Genomic DNA, 24,553 nt, shown 5'->3' with positions numbered 1-24,553 from the left:
GTCTGTTTTTTAAAAGTCGACAGCTTCAGATTTTGGAGCTGCTGACTTTTAATTTGTGGATACAGCTAAATCTCCTCTAACTGTATCCGAGTACCACAAACCGCAATTCAAAACAAACTCCCCATCCATCCATGTCTCCACGTTTAATTTTGTTGAGAAATCACTTTGAAAAAAAATAAAACTGCCATTTTTAGCTATGGCCATCTTGCGCAAGGGCAAATCCATCTGCCCATAAAGTGAGGACGTGCTAGAAAATCTTGTTCATGCACAGTCTAACATACATGGACTGCCGTCAAGGTCAGGCATACAGGTAGGAGGGTGTGCTTAGCTGAGAAAGCCCCTCTTCCAAAATGAAAGAAAACAAACAAAAAGGACAAGGACTCTTGGGATGTAACCGTACAGCAGCAGTCTGCCTGAAATATTTTTTTGATACATTTTCAGTATGATGGTCAGTTCTTTCCTCAGGGTTTGTGCTGGTCTTCTCACAATCCATAGGGGGGGGGGGGGGGGGTTGTTGCATTCCATCCACCTAAAGTAGCACAAAATGAGCATCACTGACTGGTGCGATTGGTTCAATGCCTTCTTAAAAATCCACTCACAGCTGGTGACTCGCATTTTTCTAAAGCTCCAAGCGAAGTCTATCGGAGCAAAGCTGCTTTTGGATTGGAGTTTGAGAACGCGCTTCAAATCGTTCATGTGTGAATGGGCACTGATGAGCTGTAGAATACCGTATATACTCGAGTACAAGCCAACCCGAATATAAGCCGAGGCACCTAATTTTACCACAAAAAAATGGGAAAATGTATTGATTCGAGTATAAGCCTAGGGTGAGAAATGCAGCAGCTACTGTAAATGGAAAAGAGGGTCAACGATGCCCGTTTGCATACCTGATCTCCCACTGTTTCACGCAGTCAGTCGGCGGCCATTCAGTGTAACAAAGCCCCACCTCCTCCTCATCTGTGATAGGTGGAACACTGACTCACTGCTGGGAAACTGAGTGTTCTGCCTATCACGGACAAGGAGTAGGTGAGGCTTTGTTACACTGAACGGCCGCCAACTGACTGCGTGAAACAAAGCCCCACCTCCTCCTTGTCCGTGATAGGCAGAACACTCAGTTTCCCAGTGAGTCAGTGTTCCACCTATCACGGATGAGGAGGAGCGGGGCATTGTTACACTGGACGGCCGCCGACTGACTGCGTGAAACAGTGGGAGATCAGGTATGCAGATCGGAGAGACTCGAGTATAAGCCAAGGGGGGGCTTTTTCAGCACAAAAAAAAAAAAGTGCTGAAAAAACTTGGTTTATACGCGAGTATATATGGTATGTGGATTCTAAAAAATATATTTTTCTAATGCCTGAAGTATTGCTTTAGTTGAGAAAGCAAATAATTATTGTCATTTCTATTTCAAATCCACACACAAATATACACATGGAAGGGAATCCTCTAATCTACACAGATTATATATTATACATGATTAATCACAACATCAAGTATTTATGGCCCACAGTACGAAGCACTTGCCAACAGCAGTGATAAAAAAATTACATTAGATCAACCTATGAGCTGCATAAAAAAAACACATATGGTAGATGACTTTTTACATATAGTGCATAATAATAAAGCGCTCTGAAACCGGTCAAATTTAGATGCCGGCAGGGACTGATCAAAGAAAAGGCAAGGAATCAAGGCATTTATAAATATCTATGCATATTAGAGAAGTTGCACAGCTCCTTCATCTGTCAAGTTGGGTCATGTCAAACAGGAGACGAATGAGGTACACACTGTTCTTGGTAAGCAGTTTTTAATCTAAACTAGTACAAAAAGAGTCAGATTAGGTTAGATTTCCTCTAAAGAGAAGTGCAACTGTCAGATTTCTAAATCTTAGAAGCACTTCAATCTCTCAATCATGTCCTTATGCTGCTATCATTAGTAAATAGATTGGAAGTGGAATATTAGATTAACAGGTTTTACGCAATTTTTTTTTATCCATTTCTTCAGTTACTTCCCGATTTCTATGCCTAGACAAATGATGTCATACATCCCAGGAGTCTTCAGATGGGGAGGAGCGGCTCTCTCAGACAAGCATTCCTTCCTACCTGCATGCTTGAGCCAAGGGCAGATGGATTGCAGAAAGTAAATGATACATGAATCATCTGCCTTTACTCAAGATGGCCAGGGCTGGAAATGCTAGGGGGGGGGGGGGGGGGGGGGGGGTTTAAAGTGATCCACAAAATAAAGCATGAAGACATAGATGGATGGGCAAGTTTGCTCTGAATACTAAAAATGGATTAAAGGGGTTGTAAAGGAAAAAAATGTTTTTTTATAATAAGCATCCTTTACCTGCAGACATTCCTCTTTTCACTTCCTCATTGTTCGTTTTTGCTCAGAAGTTGCTCTATTTCTTCTCTCTGTTCTGTTCACTTCCTTCTTGTCTGATTTTACTGACCACCGTGAAGGGAGGCTTTACTGCTGTGGTCAGTGACGTGCTCACCCCCTCCTGGGAACTACATCTGTGCGGCAGGACGCTCTCTATGTGTTAGAGACTTCAAGGAGGTGTGAGTTACTGGGCGTGCCGCAATTCATACTGGGAAATGTAGTTCTTACACGAACGATGCAAACCAGGAAGTGAATGAGAAAACAGAAACTAGAACTCCGGAGGTGATATAGATGAAGGAATTTAATAGGTATTTACTTGTTTTTTAACATAATCATTACACTATTCTGTCTGTCTACCTTGCAGACATTCATTTTAGGCCAAACATTTTTTTCCTTTAAAATAGAATTTTTGCTTTGTGGAGCTCAGATACAATGTAGATGCGCTTTAAGCAGACATTTATTCCTGAGGACTTGACGTATGTTTCCAGTAGTGCTCAACACAAGACTTCCATGTTATTCTTTTCTGCCTGTTCACATCTGACTTATGTGTTGTTGCTCAACACTTAGAAAAAGAACAGGAGCTTCTTCGAGACACGATGCAAAATTTTGGGTACGAACAAAGACAAATCTCCTGCGCTCCAGTATTTTTGGAAGATGTTATGAGATGGTGTAGTCCAATTAAAAAGTATCTTCCAGAGTCTTGCAGCCCTCCTCAGAATCGTGGGAATTCATGAAACTAAGAAAAGAGAACGGAGGGCGCACCGACCTAGTGCGATACTGCTAAATTCGTTTTATTAAAATATTAAAATCAATCATTATACTCACAATATGGAGTTAAAAATCAGGCCTTAAAAGACAGTACAGCAGAAATCCAGCAACATCAGCAGAACACGATAATCGCTTGGAACTGCAATCGATGTTAGGGCTGACGCGTTTCGGGGGCATACCCCTTTCTTCAGAGCTTGGTGGTCTGCAAAACTCATTTAGCAGTATCACACATTGTGGGTACGCACATCCAAGTACCAAAAAAAAAAAAAGAAAAAAAAAAAAAAACAATGCAATATATATTTATTTTTCTTTCTTATAGGTTTCAACAACCACCTTCAAGTTCTGCTTACTCGCCTCCTCCCCTCGATTGTAACAGTTGTTTTCCTTCTGGGAGCAGGTCTTTTTTTCCCTGACAGATACCCACTCCAATTTCTGCAATTCAGGAGGTTGCGGGATCAGCTAATCTCATACATGCACGGTGGGGAGATGGCTATGAGACATCAGAAGTCACAGCCAGCTCCCATATACAACATGGCGGCATCAGGGATCTGAAACCCAGCAAAGTTTTGGCCCCAGTGAAGACAGTGCTGGACTCTTGTACTAGAAGTGTCTGTTAAAAGTCAGAACCTATAGTATTTGTGGATGCAGACAAATTTTTACAATAGGATTGAAGTTCCTCTTTAATGACAGCTGGTCAGCTATTTCACACTTTAGAAAGTCCTGCCTAAGAGCAAACACCAGAAGGTGCCAATTACCTTTGTTATCTATGGTGGTTGGTGCAGCTCAGTTTTGAAGTCACCAAGGTCAGACATCTAGTAACATAGTGAGAGCAGTTTCAGATACCCAAACTGGAAGGTTCTTTGCTTTGCAAAAGGTAGTAGTTGGGATCTTGAAGGACAGCATACAATGGTGTTTTTACATTATGCATTTTGAGTGTGGGACCATAGTCACGGGTTTTGTTTAGGGTGTGCCAGTTACAAAGACAACACAGCTTCTCCAACAGCCATGAAATTCAAAGAGCTTCCGACACCCGAGTCATGATAGCTTTCTTCTAAGAAAACAGATGTGTTCTAAGTACTCCAGGGCTGCCATAGCGGGCTACAACCAGCTAATCCATAGTGACCCTGCTGCTTTCCACTTTCTTATTAAAAGGTGGTAACCCCCTATCAAGTAGAAATATTGACAGGAGCATTTTAAAATGCTTGACTGGTGCACTTTTAACAGTGCTGTACTGATATAAATGGGTGAAATCAAAAGGTGCATGTGTTAGCACTTTTTCTTTATTGTTTTATTGAATGAGCCTATAGATCTTGGAAGAGTATTGCCAAGGGCACCATGCAGAATTAATAGGACAGCTTTTTTAATAGAAAAATGTTGATGTGACCGTGTTGTCTTTTCAGTACATTTAATTTTTAAATTGTTTGTTTTATGTGAATATGTTGAAGAAGCAAACTCACATATTTCATACACAGCCACAATTTCCAAAAAGTTGGGACACTGTAAAATCGACATAAAATAGAAAGCAATGCTTTGCAAAACTCATACTCCCATATTTTATTCGATATAGAAAACATTGGTGTATCGCTGCTCCAGCGATGTGACTGGCCGGAGCATGCGCATGGGAGCCGCTAGTGACGGCACGATCTCCTTCACTAACGGCATGCTCAGTGCGCCTGCGCTGTAGACATCGGTGCAGTCTTTTCTGCAAATATCTCCTTAATCTAGGCTTACCTGTAGGGCCAATCTGAGAACCTAGAGCAATCTCTCTGCCCACATGACAAGGCTAAAATGCAATATTGGATGCCCGGGATCTTCAGGCCCTCAGACAGCACTGCATTAAGAACAGGCACGATTCTGTGGTGGACATCACTGCATGGGCTTAGGAATACTTCCATGAACACAGTTCGTTGTGCCATCCAAAAATGTAAAAGGTAAAACTTGATCATGCAGAGAAGAAGCCATATCTGAACATGATCCAGAAATGCCACCGTCTTTTCTGGGCCAAAGACAAATCGAAATATTACATTCTTTTTGGCAGCCATGGGTGCCAAAGAAGAGGGACCTCAGGGCTTGTCATCAGTGCTCAGTTGAAAAGCCTGCATCTGTGATGGTATGGAGGTGCATTAGTGCGAATGGAATAGACAGATTGCAAATCTGGAAATGCACCATCGATACTGAAAGATATAGCCAGGTTTAGAAGCAGCATGTGCCATATTTTTCAGGGAAAGCCTTGCATGTTTCAGCAGGGCAATGCTTCGTAGTAGAGGAGCCTGGGTGCTCAACTGGCCTGCCTGCAGTCCAGACCTTTCACCAACTGAAAATATTTGGTACAAACGAAAAATACGACAAAGACGACCCAGGACTGTTGAGCAGTTATAAGGCAAACACGGTACAACATTCCTCTCTCAAAACTCAAACAACTGGTTTCTTCAGTTCCCACATTTTTACAGACTGTTAAAAGAAGAGGGGATGCTACATTTTTGAGACATGTTGCTGCCATCAGTTTGAAAATTACCTTATTTTTTTCCTTAAAATGGTACATTTTCTCCATTTAAAAACATTTGATATATTTTCTACTGTGAATAAAATATGGATTTATAAGATTTTCATGAAAACTTTTTATGTTGATTTTACAGCATCCAATGTTTTTGGATTTGGGGTTGTACATGCTGTGATCCCCATTTTATAATGCAGCACAGAAATTGTGTATTATTGTCTGGCTTCATGGACACTATGCTCCTCTAGGTGCCTTGTCCCCCTTATAGGAAGCAGCTTAAAAAAAAAAAAAAAAAAAAAAAAAAAAAGAGATAGCAGCCGCCTTTTTTCGCAAGCATTTATACACACGCGTCGCTATTGCATTATATTAGTCAGAATATCACATTTATTCTGACCATTAGAATGCTGCCCAAACGCTCCTCTCTGAACAGGGATGTTTTCTTTTTTCTGCCTCTAAACTCAGAAGTGTGCATGGACGCAAAGAGTAACACAGAGGTGCGTTTAAAATAATTAAATGCAAATGCTTATAAAACAAGCATTTTTTAGCTGCAGTATGAATGAGGCCTTATCGTTTTTAATCAGTGCACGTCTATCATGCAGTCAGACCAACTGCATAGTCAATAGGGTTGAAAATCATTGATGTCCTGCAAGGTCGGCATCTCAACAACTCCTGCAATTTTGGAAAACAAATGTGCAACCTTTGCCATAACAGACAAGAGGGGGAAAAAATCCTTCATGACCCATCCTCACCCAAGGTCTGTCAGCTCAAAAGATTTCTTTGCCCTTGGTAACTAAACTTCTGTATACAATTATCGTAGTTGAAAGGAACCCATCCAGACTCAATCTAGTCACCTTGCCCAGGAGGACGTGTCAAGACCACCCCTGACCACAACATATCCCCAAAGCTCCTTTGTTGTAGCCGCCACCAACATCCAGATGTCCACTGGTGTGGATATCAAGGGAAGCAGTCAAGTAACTCCCTCAGCAAGTGACAGTGCTTAGAACTAGTGACAGGCTGCTAGCCTAGATTAATACGTTATGGGAGAAAGTCACGTGTTTTCCTTATACTTGGAAGCACTGGGTATTTTGAACGCAGCAGCCACCGCAGAGGAAGAGTTGGGAGGGTCAATGGATAGGTATTAAGTGGTTACAGGTGGGATCGAAGTTCATCTACACAGCCAATCTGTATATTTCTGAAGCAGGTAAGGCCAGGTATTTCCAATCACCCATGGACAAGAAGACAAGACGCCTGTGCAAATCAATGACAGGCTAATACTGTTTGCGTGCAATTGAACACAGTGATTGTGATTATTAACTGTGGTTGGGGAGGGATATGCACTCCTGGATGCTGAAGGCTCAAGTCCAGGGGCACAAATTCATCCCCAACAACAGCAGGTAATTGTTCCAATGCGTGACTACATGAGAATATTGCCGATAGCTGTGGACCATGTAAGCCCATCATTGAACTATACAGGTTTCCTGTCTGGAAACACCTGGCCATACTTGCTGTATAAATACACTGATCTGGTCATTGTACAGCTCCAATTGGCCATGTGCATAAGCCCTTTCACGCTGACTGGGGAAAATGACAGGGCTGGGTTTATTTGCCTATACAGCTGCACACTGGATTTTAAATCCGCTCTTTAGCCTTGCCAGATATAAACAGCACAGGACATGGTCTGTTTTTCCATTGTGGCCTTCTTTCATTTACAGACGCTGGCTGGCCAGAAGTTCAGTTTAGATCATAACCGTGCATTGTTCTTTATCCAGCATATGTAGGCCCATAACAAAAACACACACTAGTCACTGGTAAAAAAAATAGCAGTTAGCAGGGAACACAAGCAAGCAATTGTGTGTAAATTCTTCTTCTGCGTTAGTGTTTCCTTTCAGTCTGCTGGCTGTGACATCTATGAATCCTGCTAATCTTCTATCACAGATATGGGGCACAACGTGGTGAGGGAGGTCATCTATCGCAGCAGATTCTGTTTGGCAGCAAACAGACAAAAAAAGCTTCATTTATTGTTGTATGAAACCGCTTTTGAACTGAACTCTGCTGAGTTAGATTACAAGGGAAAATAACAAAAGGTGCAGACAAATGCTATAAAAGCGAAATAATAACCATAATAATAGTATTTGTACAGTGCTTTTCCCCCTAAGGAATCCAGCACTTTACAAAATATGGTAATCATAAAAACCAATATAGCAAAAGAGAGGACTAATAAATCCCACAAGCTTGAATAAGTGCATCCAATGTCCAGGGATGGAGTCGGACAGAAGTGGAGTGCAGTTACCACAGTGTTGGAGCTCAGCATTTCTGGGAATGTAATGCAAAACAAGGGCACAAATTTTTCACCCATGCCGGAGGTTCCATAGCCGAAACGTGTCAGATTATAGCCTGTACCTGTGTACCCCTGTAACAAATAAAGTATTTTTATTTGAAAGCATCCGAGTTGCCAGCCTTATTGATGCAAGGATAATAACAGTATTTGTACAGTGCTTTTCTCCCGAAGGACTCCAGCACTTTACAAAATATGGTAGTCATAAAAACCAATATTGCAAAAGAGGACAAATAAATCTCACAAGCTTAAATAAGCAAGTCCATATGGAGCCGGACAGAAGTGGAGTGCAGTTACCACAGTGTTGGAGCTCAGCATTCTTTACCCCATACTGGAATCCTCCATCATTCACACTTGAGTATGAGTGTAGCCAGGCATTTTGGAAGCCCTATAGGCTGTTAAATGGCAGCACCTAAAGGATGCATTTTTAAGGCAATCCAAATTTAAGTCTTATGCCACGTACACACGATCAGGCTTTTGCCCGGCCAAATCACATTGGAATTCTAACGGAATTCCATTGGAAAAAAATAGAACATGTTCTATATCTAAACTTCTGATGAAAAAACTCCGATGGGGCTACACATGCTCGGAAAATCCGATGGAAAAAGTCAGTGCGACTTTTTCCATCGGAAATTCCGATCGTGTGAACAAGGCATAAGGCGTCAAAGACATACAATTCTGCCCCAAAGAGGCTCATGTACTTTAAGCTTCATGTGACAGGCAACACATTGCTCACGTGTAAATGGTACCATTGTCAATAATGGGATTCTTCATCCTCAGCCTAGCTTCGCACTGGTGCAATGCGGAAACCAACGCGATTACAGCTGGTGTACAACTGTATGGCTGAATTTGCATTGCACAGACATCGCACCACAGTGCAGGTGAGAATCACATGTGATGTCTGTGTTTGCACTAGTGTGAACCTGGGCTCAACATTGTCGTGCTTTGGGAATCACATTACAGGTGTGAATGCAGGCTTTTAACTCGAGTCATGTATTTGCAATATGCATTTGACATGCGTGTGCTTATAGGGAAAAAATTACCCAATAAACACAATGTTTGCACCGTTTCACAGATTTCACCAAATGCATCTCACAAGGAACGGGCTTGGATGTAAAGAAAAATCTCTTCATGGCTCCCTGCAGAGTTAAATGACATTTCACCAGCCAGTCTTGTGAACTATCATCAATATGCAGAGGATGACAAATGAATGCGGGAATCAGGAGCTAGTCGATGTATTAGTTGAGTCATGGGGCACATACAGGTGTGTACACACATTATATATATATATATATATATATATATATATATATATAAACAAGGCAGCACATCCTGCTCATTAATGCCTTTGATTCTATCGCAATACACACAATTGCATATGACTGTGCTGTGCAGTCCACATAAAAAGTCCCTAGACACATGATGGACGTGTGCAGTGCACAGATGAATAAGCACTAAAAGGAAAAAAGTGTTAAGAGAACACTGCTGACCTACTGAAATTGCTAGTTGCCTGGCCATCTCTGGAGCCTCTATACATGAAATAACTGACCTGGACAAGCATCCAGAGCATAGGGTCAGAATTCTGACCTGCATACTTGTTCTGGGTCAGTGGATCAACATCAGCCATGCAGCCTTTTCAAAAGTAAATTTAGGAATGTCAGCCTATATATTTCCTTTCGGCTGGGTTCACACTAGCTGTGGCCTCGCCTCACAAGGGGATCTGTTCCGTCACTGTTCTCTGTTTCAGGGGTAAATCAGGTCCGATTTTTTTCCAGAATTTGGACCTGAAAACGGAGCCAAAGACGCATAGGACCCTTTTCTAGTTGGGACCACAGCTGCCCCGGAGATGTGTAAACCGGCTCCATTGAGAGACGATCACATTCTTCTTTTTCAAAGGGAAGCCAAACGATGCCACAAGTGTGAATGCTAAATATGGGTGTGATCTAAAACATCATCCAAAGGGTAGACTTGCTTTCAATTAGAACAACACTGTCATTGGCTCAAAAGAACTCCAGCCTGGCATAAGTACCTGCCGTAAAAGTGAACCTGACATGACAGAAAAGGAAAAAGTCGCTGCTACCGCACTTGTCATCCTCATCCTTTGGATTTACTGCTCAGCACCTCACTTATCTGGAACAAATTTACTCAGACTACCTGGAGTATATTAGTCCTGTCAATGTTCTTGAGACCAGCTTAGCTCACTAAAACTGTTGAGTCAGGCACTTAAAGTATTTTAAAGATGTTCATGAGGTAATTACATAGAGAATGACAGCAATCTTGTGTGTCAAAGAAAAATTATTGGACAAAAGGGCAAAGCTTGTAAAACAGAAAAACAAGTATGTGTTTTTTGAGTGGGAAGAAAAAGTATAAAAACAAAGCAAAAGCTGAATGGTAAAGTCCACCATGGTACACTTATCAAATATAAGTTTTGTATAAAAGTGGGTTCAGGCAGAGATAAAACACTCAGTCAGAACACAAGTGTAACCTAAGACTGCATAATTCAAACACATTCTTAGCTCTACCTTGGCTGGCAAGACTACACAAAAGCCTTCCTATCAGCTTCAAGTTAATGTATATGTAAATGTAGCCTAGCAATTTTCTACATTACTCCCATTACCGCCTGTTTTTATAGATGAAGGCCTTGAAAGGAATATTCCTATGTGTAGAGCCTGCCACTTACATACCATCACCACCTTATTTGTGTAATTGATGGCCTTGTGGCGAGATAGCAAAGGTGGAGAAACTCGCCATTACCGACGAAGGTCCCAAGTAGATCATTTTATTACACTGAAAGAAAATGTTTTCAAAACCCTAAAGAGAATGTGTACTATTAAACGTCAACCCTTCATAAAGGAATTCTGGGGCCTGAGAACACAACCTCTCATCTGCATGCTCTTTACTCCACAGAGAAAACCATTTTGCCCACTCCCTTCACAGTGGCCCCCAGTCTGAGGTCAAAGGCCAGGCAGCTGTAACATTTCTTCCCTGCTATTCCCTTAGGGTAGTGGAAGACTAAATGGTCTTTCTGAATACCAATATATAATACACAGAAAGTATGTTGACTTTTAAAGGGGAGATGGTGGTTTTAGTTTCACACAGGAGCGCACAAGGTTTTAATCTTTTCAAATGGTTGTTCCTGGAGCCAGACAAAGAGGACAAATTAAAAAATGTAATTACAAATAAAAAAAAAATTAAAATCTTTAGTCAATTGCATTACAGCCAGACAAACATTCCATTACTTGCAACGCAGCTATATTTAAAAACAGAGCGAGTTATATGGTTAAAGGGCCTAGCATACCTCAAACTGGAGTGTTTGTTCAGCTAACAGGCTTCTTCCATAGAGAACTTCGTATGAAGGAAATATTTCAACATGCAGGTTAGAAGAGACAAATGTGGTGCTGCACTGTTCTCATGGTGACCCCCCAACTGTGGTGTACAGTTAAAACACACACTGGAAATAAATTCAGCTTATATTTTGCATGTATCAGGAACATTAAAAATTACTCACAAAGTAGGCTTTGATGGAACCCCGTGCGCTACTATCGGGCCACTAAAATAGTTTTTGCCCAAAATCTAGTAGAATTTACATCAGAGAATAGCTGCTACCATAAAAATAAAATAACACAGGTGGAAAAATAAAAATAAATCGATGGCTACACATTTTTTACCAAAGAAAATATGCGAGGAATTTATTAAAAAAGGTAAAAAATGTTTAAGATTTAGAACCACTTTAAGACCCTATATAAAGGCAGCCGCTTGTCATGCACGGCATCCAACCAATGCATATAGCATGCTTTACCATGTCACAATAGTGTGCAAGTGGGCCTTAGGCACTGAATGACAGGAATGCTGGCTGTAGCTTTTATTTTATTTATTTTTAAAGGCATTTAGCCTTCTAAATTGTGGCTATAGACCACTAAATACACATTTAAAGCTACTGATAGCAGCGGTGTTCCATACACTCAGAGTGAGTCCAATGGTGTATTTTATCATTAACTGCCCGATCTTATCCTCCAACCACCCCAGGCCTCCTTACCCTCCTCACGCCCGCAGTACACATACATGCAGCCTCTCGGCGGGTGGGCCTTAATGCCGAGAAGCTGCATATATGCATACCAAAATGTAAATAATGCTGTGCCAAGAGCACACACACTGAGTGCTCCCGACACAGTTACCGGCGGGTAATGGAAATGCAAAAATCGCTGTAAAAAATGCGGAACTTTGAAACGCTGAGGTGTGAATGCAGCCTAAACACCAGTATCTACTGAAAATTATGATCTGGGAGATACTGTTCTTCATAGGTTTATTCCTCAACATTTTCGAAGTAATAACACCACTGAACCTCAAGCCTGGTAGATTGTCCAGCGCAGGTTCTTGGCCTAATTCACATCCTGCAGGTAACCAAGATGCTGAGCCAAGTGAAGGCACAGGGCCCTCAGCCAACAATTACATCTAGGAAAAAAAAAAAGGTAGAACCTCTAATCACTAGCAGTGGTGTGCGGGGATTTGAAAATAAATGGATTTTCTAAGAGAAGTTAGATAAAGTGCTAAATCAGGTGTACACAATCTTTGACCGTGCATCACTTCTTAAACTGTTCCTCTCATCAGCTTAAAGTGGATGTAAACCCACTCTCATGCTTTCTAAACTACTGCCATAGTGCTGATCTATAAGGATATACATGTCTCCTGCATGTATCCTTACCTGTCAAATGTCTCCCCTTTGCCTTGGTCTGTTATAAGAACTGAAAAACTGCAGATTCTGTGGGTGGATCTGTTGTCTGGAGCTCGGAGGGTGGAGTCGTGATGTCAGTAAACTCCCCACCTCCTCTACACTCCCCTTGTCAACATGCATTTTATTCCTGTGTATTCCTTACACTGAATTCTGCTATGATCACCAACATCCAGTCTTGACACATAATAAGCATTGAGGTAATGCAGCTACTGGAAGTTCTGCACAATGGCTCATCAGCAAGTGAGCCCGACCCATCCACCACCTCTCCTGTGGAGGCATTATGAGGCCTACTGACCAACAAAGATGGTCACTGGGAAGACACCAGAAGGGGTGCAAGAGATTGTAGCAGAAGGTGGGAGAACAGGGGTTGTTGGTTGAAGCCATCAACATTGTTTGGAACACCCACAAGGATTTAGAAAGCACTGTAGAGCTAAATTTCCAAGACACCAGAATAGAAGAAACAAAAAAAAAATGTGGGCAACAGGTGACTTGCTGCACTCCTACAATGTTTCAAGACTAAACCCTTAGCAATTAAAAAGTGTTACTAAAAACACTTATTATTCACTATATCTGGTCTCCCATAGTACACAGAACACATATAAATGCAACTACAGTGGAACCTCAGATTGCGAGTAACGAGCGTTTCGCAATACAAGTACTGTATTTAAAAAAATCGTGACTCAGTTTGCGAGTGTTGTCTCACAAAACAAGCACGATTCAAGCCCACTTAACAGAGTGATCTCCCGCTGAGCTGGCGGACTCCGCTGTGACGGATCCGCCTAGTGTGAAAGGAAAATCTGCGGCCCTCTGCCAGAAAATTGTCAATGTGAAGAAGGTTTACCTTCCAACATGACAATGATCCAAAAGCACACAGCAAAAATGACCACACAGTGGTTGAAGTAGAAAAAGGTGAATGTTGTTGCATGGCCTAGTCAGGGCCCAGACTTAAACCCCATTGAAAATCTGTGGAATGACTTGAAGACTGCATTCTACAAACGGTCACCATCAAATTTAACTGAAGTTGAGCAGTTCTGCAAAGAAAAGTGGGCAAATATTGCAAAGTCTAGATGTGAAAAGTTCGTAGAGACATATCCCAACAGACTAAAGGCTGTAATTAAAGCAAAAGGTGGTTCATCAAAATACTGACACAAGGAGTTAACCCGTTTTCCAACTCAGTGATTCGTTTTTTTAATTTGTCTTCTGACATGTTAGTGTTTTACTTTTAACTTGGAGGTTATAAAAGAGTAAATACAAATGGATAAAACAAAAATTGTCTGTCTTAATTTCAGGCTAAAAAGCAACAAAATGTTAATTATTATAAAAAGAGGGCTGATTCTTTTCTAAACCCACTGTACCTCTTCCATGGATGGCCATGGCCTCCTTCATTGTCTATATCCTGGCTTGCAAAAAAATGTGCAAAAAATGTGTCTAGATGCCTGCACCTGTGCACCAACATTACAGAGACTCCAATGGTATTGGCTCCTATAGTATAGGTACATTCCATGGAAAGATATGGAAGTGTGTATGTGTGAGCTGCTGAGAAAAGAGGAAAGCACCTCCATGTAGTTTAACTTTGGAAAGTTTTATGCTCCATGCACGCTAAAAAAAAAATAAAAAAAAGAAGAAGAATAAAAATAAAAAGCCAGAAGAATTCTGGAAGAAAAACACTCATAAAAGCATTTTTTGTGCCAGCGTTTTAGTAGCATTCAGCTTTTTTTTTTTTTTGCTGGCAAATCGATCCCAAAAATGCTCCTAGAAGCTGAAGTGCTTCTAGATTAAAACAGTGTGCAGGGACACATAGGATGACACCATTTGTTGCCACTGAAAGCAGAAACATTTAGCACAAGTAAAACAAAAGATACAATGAAATTGAAGTAAACCTGTAGTTACATTGTGTTACTAGGTCTGAGCAATGCTGCTCAGTGTCTCCCCTTCCTAAAAATAGAAAGAAAGAAAAAGATACCCAAAATCCCATGATTGATGCCTAAGCAACTCATAAACCGCTATCAAAATTGCCATGTGGAAAAAGGCTTGCAATATCTATGCAAATACTGGGTGTGAGAAAGGCAGTGCAGACAGTTGGGTGGTGCTTTGGTGATACATCCCAAAGCACAGCAGACAGTGGTGACTGACAAGTGGTGACCATACTTCTCTTTTATTAAAGTGGAGTCCCAGGTAAAAGTTGAACAAAAGCATACCCTTTTAGTGGTTTTCTTTGGGACTTCAGTCCCACGTCGCTGCGGCAAGGTATGTTCACTTCTGCAGCTTTATTTTGCTCTCCTCCTTCCCCCTGTTGCCTTCTGGGACTTGTGTGTGTCCCAGAAGATGACAGGACCAATCACAAATCGCTGCACGAAGCGCAGTTGGAAACAGACTGTGCAGACTTCACTTCCTGTTCCCCTTAGTAAAGATGCCGGCGCCTCGCCCCGGAACCTTTGGGTGCCGACATCACGGACTCCCTGGACATGTAAGAGTCCTTATTAAAAGTCAGCAGCTGCAGTATTTGTAGCTGCTTACTTATTTGTTTTCCACCCAGGCTGGACCTCCGTTTTAAAGAAATATAAAAATAAAAAAAATAAACAGAGAGAAAGAAAGGTTACAAAGTGCAAAATACCACCCTACACAACTGACGCATTTTAGCTTGCTGGTGTGAACGAGCCCATGGGTTAATGGTAAACTTTGAACCATCATCAATCTAAGGCTCGGCTCACACTGCCGCAACCTAAAAGTCGGGTGACTTACAGTACCACATTGCCTGGGGACTTTGGCGTGACTTTGAATTAACTTCAGGGAATGCCTATGTAATCTTCCTGTAATGTCGGATCCAAATCACATCAATTAAGGATCCAACTTCCATTAAAGTCTATGGGCACAAGTCAAATAGAAGTCGCGTTGAAGTAGTACAGGAACCTTCAGTAGTGCTAATTAAGACCGCTTTCATTTACTAAAATGGGATTTCACATGTCATGCGACCCAAGTCACGGCAGTGTGAACCAAGCCTTAGCGTGAATCTTTATAAATGCTTTAATATCAGAGCAGTAGTAAGGTCCAATATTCTACAGATAGTGCCAGTTCACACTACAGCAGTGTTTCTCAACTCCAGTCCTCAAGGCGCCCCAACAGGTCATGTTTTCAGGCTTTCCATTATTTTGCACAGGGGATTTAATCAGTTTCACTGCCTTAGTAATTACCAAGCCATTTCATCTGAGGTAAATCCTAAAAACATGACCTGTTGGTGCACCTTGAGGACTGGAGTTGAGAAACACTGCACTACAGTGACTTGGGATTCAACTTGTGTCGCCCCAAGTCGTGTGACATGAGAAGTTCCATTGAAATGAATGAGAGCCGTCTTAATGCACAAGGTTCCTGAACTACTTCAAGGTGACTTCTAGGCGACTTGTACCCATAGATTTCAATGGAAGTCGCCTCCAAAGCCAGATCACTGTCTTAACTGAAGCAACGTTACAGGAAAACAAAATAGTTTACTCAGGCAAACCCCTCCCTCCCACAGAGCTGATTATTCTGTGATTGGCCACAGCCAAAGTCGCCTGTCCTCGAGGCAACTTTAAGTCGTGTTGTAAGTTGCTCTAAGTCGCCTTGCAAAGTCGCGCTGTAAGTCGGGTTGCCCCTGTGTGAACCGGCACTTAGGAAGTTAAAGGGGTTGTAAAGGTACAATTTTTTTCCCCTAAATAGCTTCCTTTTCCTTAGTGCAGTCCTCGCTCTCTTACCTCATCCCTTGATTTTGCTTTTAAATGTCCTTATTTCTTCTGAGAAATCCTCACTTCCTGTTCGTCTGTCTGTAACTCCACACAGTAATGCGAGGCTTTCTCCCTGGTGTGGAGTGTCGTGCTCACCCCCTCCCTTGGAATACAGAAAAGTCAGGACAATCGCTACGTTGCAGATAAAGGAGCTGTGCGTTAGTGGGCATCCTGACACTCCTGTAGTCCAAGGGAGGGGGCGAGCACGACACTCCACACCAGGGAGAAAGCCTTGCATTACTGTGTGGAGTTACAGACAGAAGAACAGGAAGTGAGGATTTCTCAGAAGAAATAAGGACATTTAAAAGCAAAATGGAAGGATGAGGTAAGTGAAGGAGGACTGCACTAAGGTAAAGGAAGCTATTTAGGAAAAAAAATTGTACCTTTACAACCCCTTTAAATACACCAGAAGAAGAAGAAAACACACACACACACACACACACACACACACACACACACACACACACACACAAAACAAAACAGTTAAATCAAGGAAGTTTGGCTGAACTTTGCATAGGCTCCTCAGAAAGCACATGGGTTCAATATAACGCATGGTGAACACAGCCAGAGCTTGTTTACCATACAGCAACTAAGCATGCTCTGTGGTTAGTGATATTAAAACATTTCATCTCTTGTTATCGTTGGGATTGGAGGAAAGCACGTGAACCAGACTGTGACATCAGCAGCCTCCACGATCCAAGTGTGTAAACATAATGATTCACAGCCCCGTTCCTTCACTGCTTACAAAAAAAGAAGCCCAATAAAACCTTCTAATAATAGACAAACGCTGATCTCAAGTGCTGCTTATTTTTAGTCACTGAGTAATAATATTTCTACTCAATGATGAAATTCAGGACCTGTTCTAATAGGTACAGAGAAAGGAAGACTATCGGCATCTGGTATATTTACAGTAAACAATGAGATAAGGCGATTACAGCAGAACCTAGCTCAGATTTAAAAAAACTTGCTGGATGGATTTTTTGTTTATGGGTTTTTATTTATATCTTTTTTTTACATTATTGTAAGCAGGGGATTTTGTCTTATTATTCTGTGCTTTGACCTTCAATTTTTTGAGATGCCTACACTGTCTGTTTAAGATCACCGTGGAAAAAGAGCTTCTAACCATCACTGACAGCTGTGCTATGCGGGGGAGACCTTCCCAATTATTTTTTTTGTTTTGCTTCCACAATATTATGAGAGATAAGGATACCAAAAATTAAAAAAGGTCAGTCAGGGTGGATAAAAATTACTGATTTTTTTTTTTAATCAAATTAATTTTAATAAAATGCTTTTGGAGGAAAAATGTATCTACAAGATATTTTTCTATTCAAGATACAATAATAATTGTGTTCATTCATCATGAATCGGAGCTTAGTTATGTAGCATGAGGCGGTATATTCTGTAATATAAATTTTTTTGGTAAACTCATTCAATGAATCAAAGCTCTGCAAGCGGAGATAACATGCACTGTATTTATGCATTGCCTCATTTTCACAGTAACCATGAGATAAAATAAAGTTCAGGAAAAATCCTTTATTGAATCGTTTTGCAAATCTATGTACACTACATATTTGTTTTAAAATATTAAAGATTCTAACTACCAGCAAGAATGAGTCCTTACATTTAAAGAGCATCCGTCATTTCAGATCTATGATGGCAGCGCCTTTTAGTGGGCATCCACGTCCCTCACCTTGTTGTGTAACTGCTGCATCACTAGCCGTCCCTAACCACTCCTGGACCGCCCGCCATTGTTATACATAGGTACATAGCTGCCATAATCTCAGGATTTTTTAAAATGGCGGGTGTTCCGCTTTCAGATAAAAGTGGTCTCTGCTGCAGATTTGCTGCAAGATAACTTTTAAACGGCGGCTGGAGAGGTGCCCACCCCCTTCCCGCCATGTTTCGGTCATCTCCGCTGCTTACCGGAGCCAGTAGCGGTGGAGACAATTCGATCCTATCCCCTTAGAGGTTGGAAGTCGAGCGAGGGAATTATGGCCCCCAATTGACTCCATACCATTGGATGATGGAAGCAACGTAAAACGTCACTTCCGCCCAATGGACTTAGAAAGAGTGTAAATGTGAGATCTGAAGTCTTTTGACCCCAGATCTCACATTAAAGAGGTCCTGTCATGCTTTTTTTCCCTATTACTAGAGATGTTTACATTCCTTGTAATAGTAATAAACGTGATCCATATTTTTTTTTTTTTTAAAGGACAGTGTAAAAATAAAAAACATAACAAATTTTAAGCGCACCATGCTCACAAGCAGAAGCGAATGCATACGCAAGTCGTGCCCGCATATGTAAACAGTGTTCGACACTCAGTAGTGGATAACAGTGGTCCCCAAACTGTAGCCCACGGGCCAAAGGTGGCCATTTGCTGGCCTTTATTCTGGCCCTTGAGGCACTATTTATTCTGTTGACACCAAAGACAGGGCACTATTCCTCCCACCGACACCCATTATGGGGTACTGGTTCTTTTTTTTTTTTTTTTTACTCCCACTGAACACCAAGCCCATGGCATGGTTTACTCCTATCAATTCCGGGGCCTTTTCTACTCCCACTGGCCACAGTCCAGCCCCCCTGAAAGTTTGAAGGGCGGTAAACTGACCCACTTGTTTCAAGAGTTTGGAGAACCTTGGTGTATAATTGTTTGGGCCAATGCTTGTTTAACAATAGAGGTAATTACACAAGGTATGTGTATCCATTGCAACACAGCATTGTAGTATATGCCTATTCACATACAATTGGCATATTACATTAACACATGTACTGTTGAGCCCAATAGACATTAAGAAATATATAGCATATGCAGATACCTATCAGAGAACATCTAAACACATTTTCAAAATAACTAGGGATGCACCAATACCAGTTTTTTAAGTCTGAGTACAGATACTTTCTGCGGACTGGAAGGCATCGGTTTCAGTATCGGAGCATTTGCCAGATTACAAGTACTCCTGAAAATGCCAAGAATTGCCACCAAAACCGGTATCTGTTAGAATCTAGGCAACTGCTCGCTACCCAAAATGCTGAGGTTATATTTTATTGTGACCTATGGAAAGAGAACATTGTACAATTCTACTACACAAGTCATGCAGTATACGTGAAAACTACACATACATGTCTTTGAGAGGGTCTACAATCAGATTATGTCACTCTTGAAGTTTGAAAATCCCGCAGAGAAGGACTGGCAGGATTCACAGCGGCAAACCAATTTATAGCAATGTCAAGAAGCTTGAACGGCAGCACAGAAGGCAAATGTGTAATTCATAGCCAATACAAAGATCTATCATGCAACTCTGCCTGTCCTTCCCACTAGAAAAAAAAGGTAGACGACATTTCCGCATTTGGCAGTCATACCAGTATAGAATCACTCCAAAAACGTAGTTAGTCACCCATGCCATACCAGTATAGAAACATTCTAAAAAAACATATGATCCCCCTCCTTCCCATGCCTCCTTTATATTGGTAATGCCAGTATAGAAAGACAAAACAAAAACTGTATTTTCTCTTCCTCATTTATGCCACGCCAGTATAGAATCCCTCCAAAAACATATGATCCACCCTTTCCAAATCTCCTTTGAAATTGGCCACGCCAGTATAGAATCCCTCCAAAAACATATGATCCACCCTTTCCAAATCTCCTTTGAAATTGGCCATGCCAGCAAGAAGCACTCCAAAAACATATGATCCACCCTTCCCATGCCTCCTTTTCATTGGCCATGGCAGCAAGAAGCACTCCAAAATCATATGATCCACCCTTCCCGTGCCTCCTTTTCATTGGCCATGACAGCTAACGAACACTCCAAAAATCATATATGATCCACCCTTTCCATATCTCCTTTTCATTGGCTATGCCAGCAAAGAAGCACTCCAAAATCATATGATCCACCCTTCTCATACCTCCTTTTCATTGGCCATGCCAGCAAATGGAACACTCCAAAAACATATGATCCACCCTTCCCGTGCCTCCTTTTCATTGGCCATGCCAGCAAATGAACACTCAAAAAGCATATGGTCCATCTTTCCCGAACCTGCTTTAAAATTGGCCATGCCAGCAAAGAAACACTCCAAAAACGTATGATCTACCCTTCCCGTACCTCCTTTACATTGGCCACGCTAGCAAACGAGCACTCCAAAAACAGTTTATGATGCCCCCTTGCCATACCTCGAACATTGGCCAACCAATCACGTTTAAAAAACAAAACAAAAAAACCCAAGCTGCAATTAGTTTCCAATCTAGCTGACAATTCTGGATGAGCAAGCATGTAAACCTAAACATATCTTGCATCATCAGCTTGGTTTCTTCTAAAACTTTAAAGCCTTGCTGGCTGCACAATACCAGAGGATGATAAATGGAAGCAAAATATTGCCTGTTTTTGTCTCGGCTACATTTGTTCAGCTGCCCCGTCTCCTGGGGGTTTAACGTGAAAATGAGAATCCTGACAGTGCCAGGTTGTGTGTGTGTTATAAACACTGGCACTGCATTTTTAATGAGAGCCCTGAACAAAGAAAACAGAGAGCGAGAGAGGCAGCACAGGGATGGTGGATGGAGCATGCCGCTCTATAGACTTCAGCTAGGCTGCCACATTCCAAAACAAAAAAAAAGGAAAAAAAAAAATTTAAAAAAATTAAAATAAAAAAAACACACACACACAACACACCCCTCCATCACACTCCTTAAGCAGTCAGTTCATTTCCATTCACAAACACTTCTAAAATCACCCAAATTTTGGGGCGTGGGTGGGCATGTGATGCCCTTCAACACATAACACAGAGACTGGCAGGCATGCAGCAACAGTGCACAGAATGACAGCAGAGCAGCCAGCAAAACAGACGACGGGAAAACACAAAATGGTGCATACAGGATCGGGAAATTAAATGTATGCATTTTGCATCTTTAAACCCTTTTCACGCCTTGCCCAAAAAAAAAAAAATACATATATATATTCCTTACATGATCCCAATCCTACCACCTTACAACCCCCCCCCCCATCATTGATGCATGCTGTGCCAACGTCTTGTGTAGCAGGGAAGGCTACCCAGCCGCTGTCACATAAGGACATGGTTAGCTTCAGAGGGAGAGAGGCTCCTGATTGTGTGCCAAACACTGGAGCCATCAGATTACTATTCTACTATGCCTCCGCTTCCCCCCCAATTCATCATTAACAAGGTGGAAGCGACCCCCTCCCCCCCCACCACCCCTCTGGCAGCCCTGGACCAGTCTAGGGTCTGCAGAAATTGCATTAGCCACATTGGAGGGGAGGGGGTAGTCTGCTCATGCCTTGCAATGTGTATACACAAATCTATACAATCTTACACACACACACACTATTTGTGTATCAAGCCGTGTGTGTGTGTGTGTAATGTCACCACCAAATATTTCCCTGCCATTTTCACAGGCTTTATTTGCAGTCAGAAGCCTCGTGTTGCCAGCATCACTACAATACCAGCGTATAATACTACAGGGGTTATATGAGGTTTAATAAGGACAGCCGAAGCACTACAGCTACAAATGTCAGCCACAGCGACTGGAGACCCTGAAAACGTGATACAGCACAGGATCTGTACATTGCACAGCAATTCTATACAGGCATGCCACATACACGTGTGTTCTGCAAGGGCACACCACCCATCAATGAGCTCATGGATGGTGGCATGGTGAGCAGCAGACAATGCTCCAATTGCTCAGGGCTATACACACACACACACACACACACACACACACACACACACACACAATGTGGGATGTATACACACACACACACACACATTTTATATATACACACACTGCATATTTATTTATATTAGTGGGAATGTACATCACAGCAAGCTGCCCCATGATGCCCCCTGAATGTTGGGGATCAATGAGAAACCTGCAGCAGAACCTCCAAGCGACACGGCTTGGGCTGAGTGTTTGTGGGAGGGGAAAGCTTATTTTACTACAATGTAGTACACGCCACCAGTCACAAATCAAAGTCAAAATGATTCATCTCATAAAAATAGCAAAAGCCCCGGGGAAGCATCACAACATTTCATCGCCAGCGGACACAGCATGACCTGCCTAAAACACACAACCGCCATCAAAGTACCAGCCAGGGGTGCCCTGCAGAGAGGGGGCACATAGCAGGCATCCTGTCACTTCCACCAGTAAAGGAGGGGGGGGGGGTATCTCCCCAGAGGTCCAACAGTGGGAAAGGGGGGGTCTTCTCCAGAAGTCCAATAGTGGGGAGAATTCCGATTCACCACTGGAAGGTCTTCTCCAAAGATTCACCAGTGGGAGTGCGTTCTTTACAGGTCCACCAGTGGAGGCATCTTTGTAGAGATCTCCAGTGGAGGTCTCTTCTCCAGAGATTTGATCCTCCAGTGAGGGTCTCTTGTCTGGGGATCTGATCCTCCAATATGGGTCTTTTCTTCAGAGGTCTGATCCTCTAATGTGGTCTCTTCTTTAGAGGTCCACCAGTGGGGTTCTCTTCTCCAGAGATCTGATTCTCCAACAAGGGTCTCTTCCTCAGAGATCCACCAGTGGGTTTCTCTTCTCCAGAGATCTGATCCTCCAACAAGGGTCTCTTCCTCAGAGATCCACCACTGGGATCCGATCCTCGGATTAGGATACCTTTTCAGAGGTTCACCAGCGGTGGTCTCTTCTCTGGTAGACTTCTGAAGAAAAAACCCATATTGGAGGATCAGATCTCTGGAGAAGAGAATCCCAATGGAGGATCAGATCTCAAAAAGTGAAACCCACTGGAGGACATCTGAAGAAGAGACCCCCCCACTGGTAGGATCAGATTTCTGAAGACCCCCCCATTGGAGGATACGATTTCTGGAGAAGAGACCCCCCCATTGGGGGGGGGGGGATATGATTTCCGGAGAAGAGACCCCCCATTGGAGGTTACTATTTCCGGAGAAGAGACCCCCCATTGGAGGTTACGATTTCCGGAGAAGAGACCCCCCATTGGAGGTTAGGATTTCCGGAGAAGAGACGCCCAGTGGTGGACCTCTGAAGAATAGACCCCCATTGGAGGATCAGATATCTGGAGAAGAGACCCCCATTGGAGGATCAGATATCTGGAGAAGAGACCCCCCCCCACTGGTGGACCTCTGAAGAAGAGACCCCAGTTGGAGGATCCGATCCTTCAGTGGGGGGTCTCTCCTTCAGATCTCCAATAGTGGGGGGGTCTCTTCTCTGGTGATCCGATCCTTTAGTGGGGGGGGTCTCTTCTCTGGTGATCTGATCCTTCAGTGTGGTGTCTTTTTCAGAGGTCCACCATTGATCCGGTCCACTAGTGGGGGGGGTGTGTCACTTCTCCAAAGAATTACAGTGGGGGTCTCTTCTCTAGAGCTTTGATCCTCCAGAGTGTGTGTTGGGGGGGTCTCTTCTTCAGAGGTCCCCCAGTGGAGGTATCTGTAGACCCCCCCAATGTTTTGCTGTGGTCCGCACGTGTGCTGTGGATTATCGGGGGGTGATCGGAGGAGATCGCAGACACGTGCATCGTACAAAGAGCGGAGGGATGATGTAGAAATAGATAGAAAGTTGCTGATGATCTCCGGGGAGAGATCGGAGGGGGGAGGGGCACGGTGATCGGACCACTTACCTGCACAGAAAGTTGCCAGAAGAAGTGTCCAAGTGAGTCCTAGAGCCCCCATGTTGTGGTCGGATCTCAGCGCCCATACAAGACGATGTCATACAATCCCATGGACAGAGATAATTCCTTCACATCGGGGGAGGGGGACGATCCAGTCGTAGTCCGGGGGGGGGTGAGATGTGTAATGTGGAGCCCAGCAGCCGATCAGCCAGCAGTAGTGAGTATTCGGTCCGGTGTAGTGAGGACTCCCCCCGCCAGAACTCCACCTTCTGCAGCAAGAAGATTAGAGGGGGGGGGGGGGGAGGAGACACACAGGAGCCCAAACTTCAATGTGACATCCGACACACAGGGGGGGGGGGCGCCGCCTGCTGATCACCGGACACCCCCAATATCATCAACTCACTCCAAAATGGCTCCGAAAATCAGAGAGAGAGCCGAGAGGAGCCGGGAGGGGAACCCGGATGTCTGATACAAAGAGAGGGAGGGGAGCGGCCCCCCCA

At 42.8% G+C, this 24,553-nt stretch overlaps 1 protein-coding gene across 1 annotated transcript in view; it reads right to left on the bottom strand.

Moving 5' to 3' along the window:
- The window catches only part of ACVR2B (activin A receptor type 2B), a 226,100-nt gene extending 201,602 nt beyond the window's left edge, over nt 1-24,498 (bottom strand). Inside the window, exon 1 of the mRNA XM_040352755.1 lies at nt 24,063-24,498. Within this exon, the coding sequence (XP_040208689.1) occupies nt 24,063-24,114 (52 nt within the window). The 5' untranslated portion in view covers nt 24,115-24,498. The remainder of the gene's footprint in view (nt 1-24,062) is intronic.
- Between the last annotated feature and the right edge of the window lie 55 nt (nt 24,499-24,553).

Source organism: Rana temporaria, chromosome 5, assembly GCF_905171775.1.
Source record: "Rana temporaria chromosome 5, aRanTem1.1, whole genome shotgun sequence".
Classification (NCBI taxonomy): Eukaryota; Metazoa; Chordata; class Amphibia; order Anura; family Ranidae; genus Rana; species Rana temporaria.
This window is presented reverse-complemented; position numbering and strand designations above follow the sequence as displayed.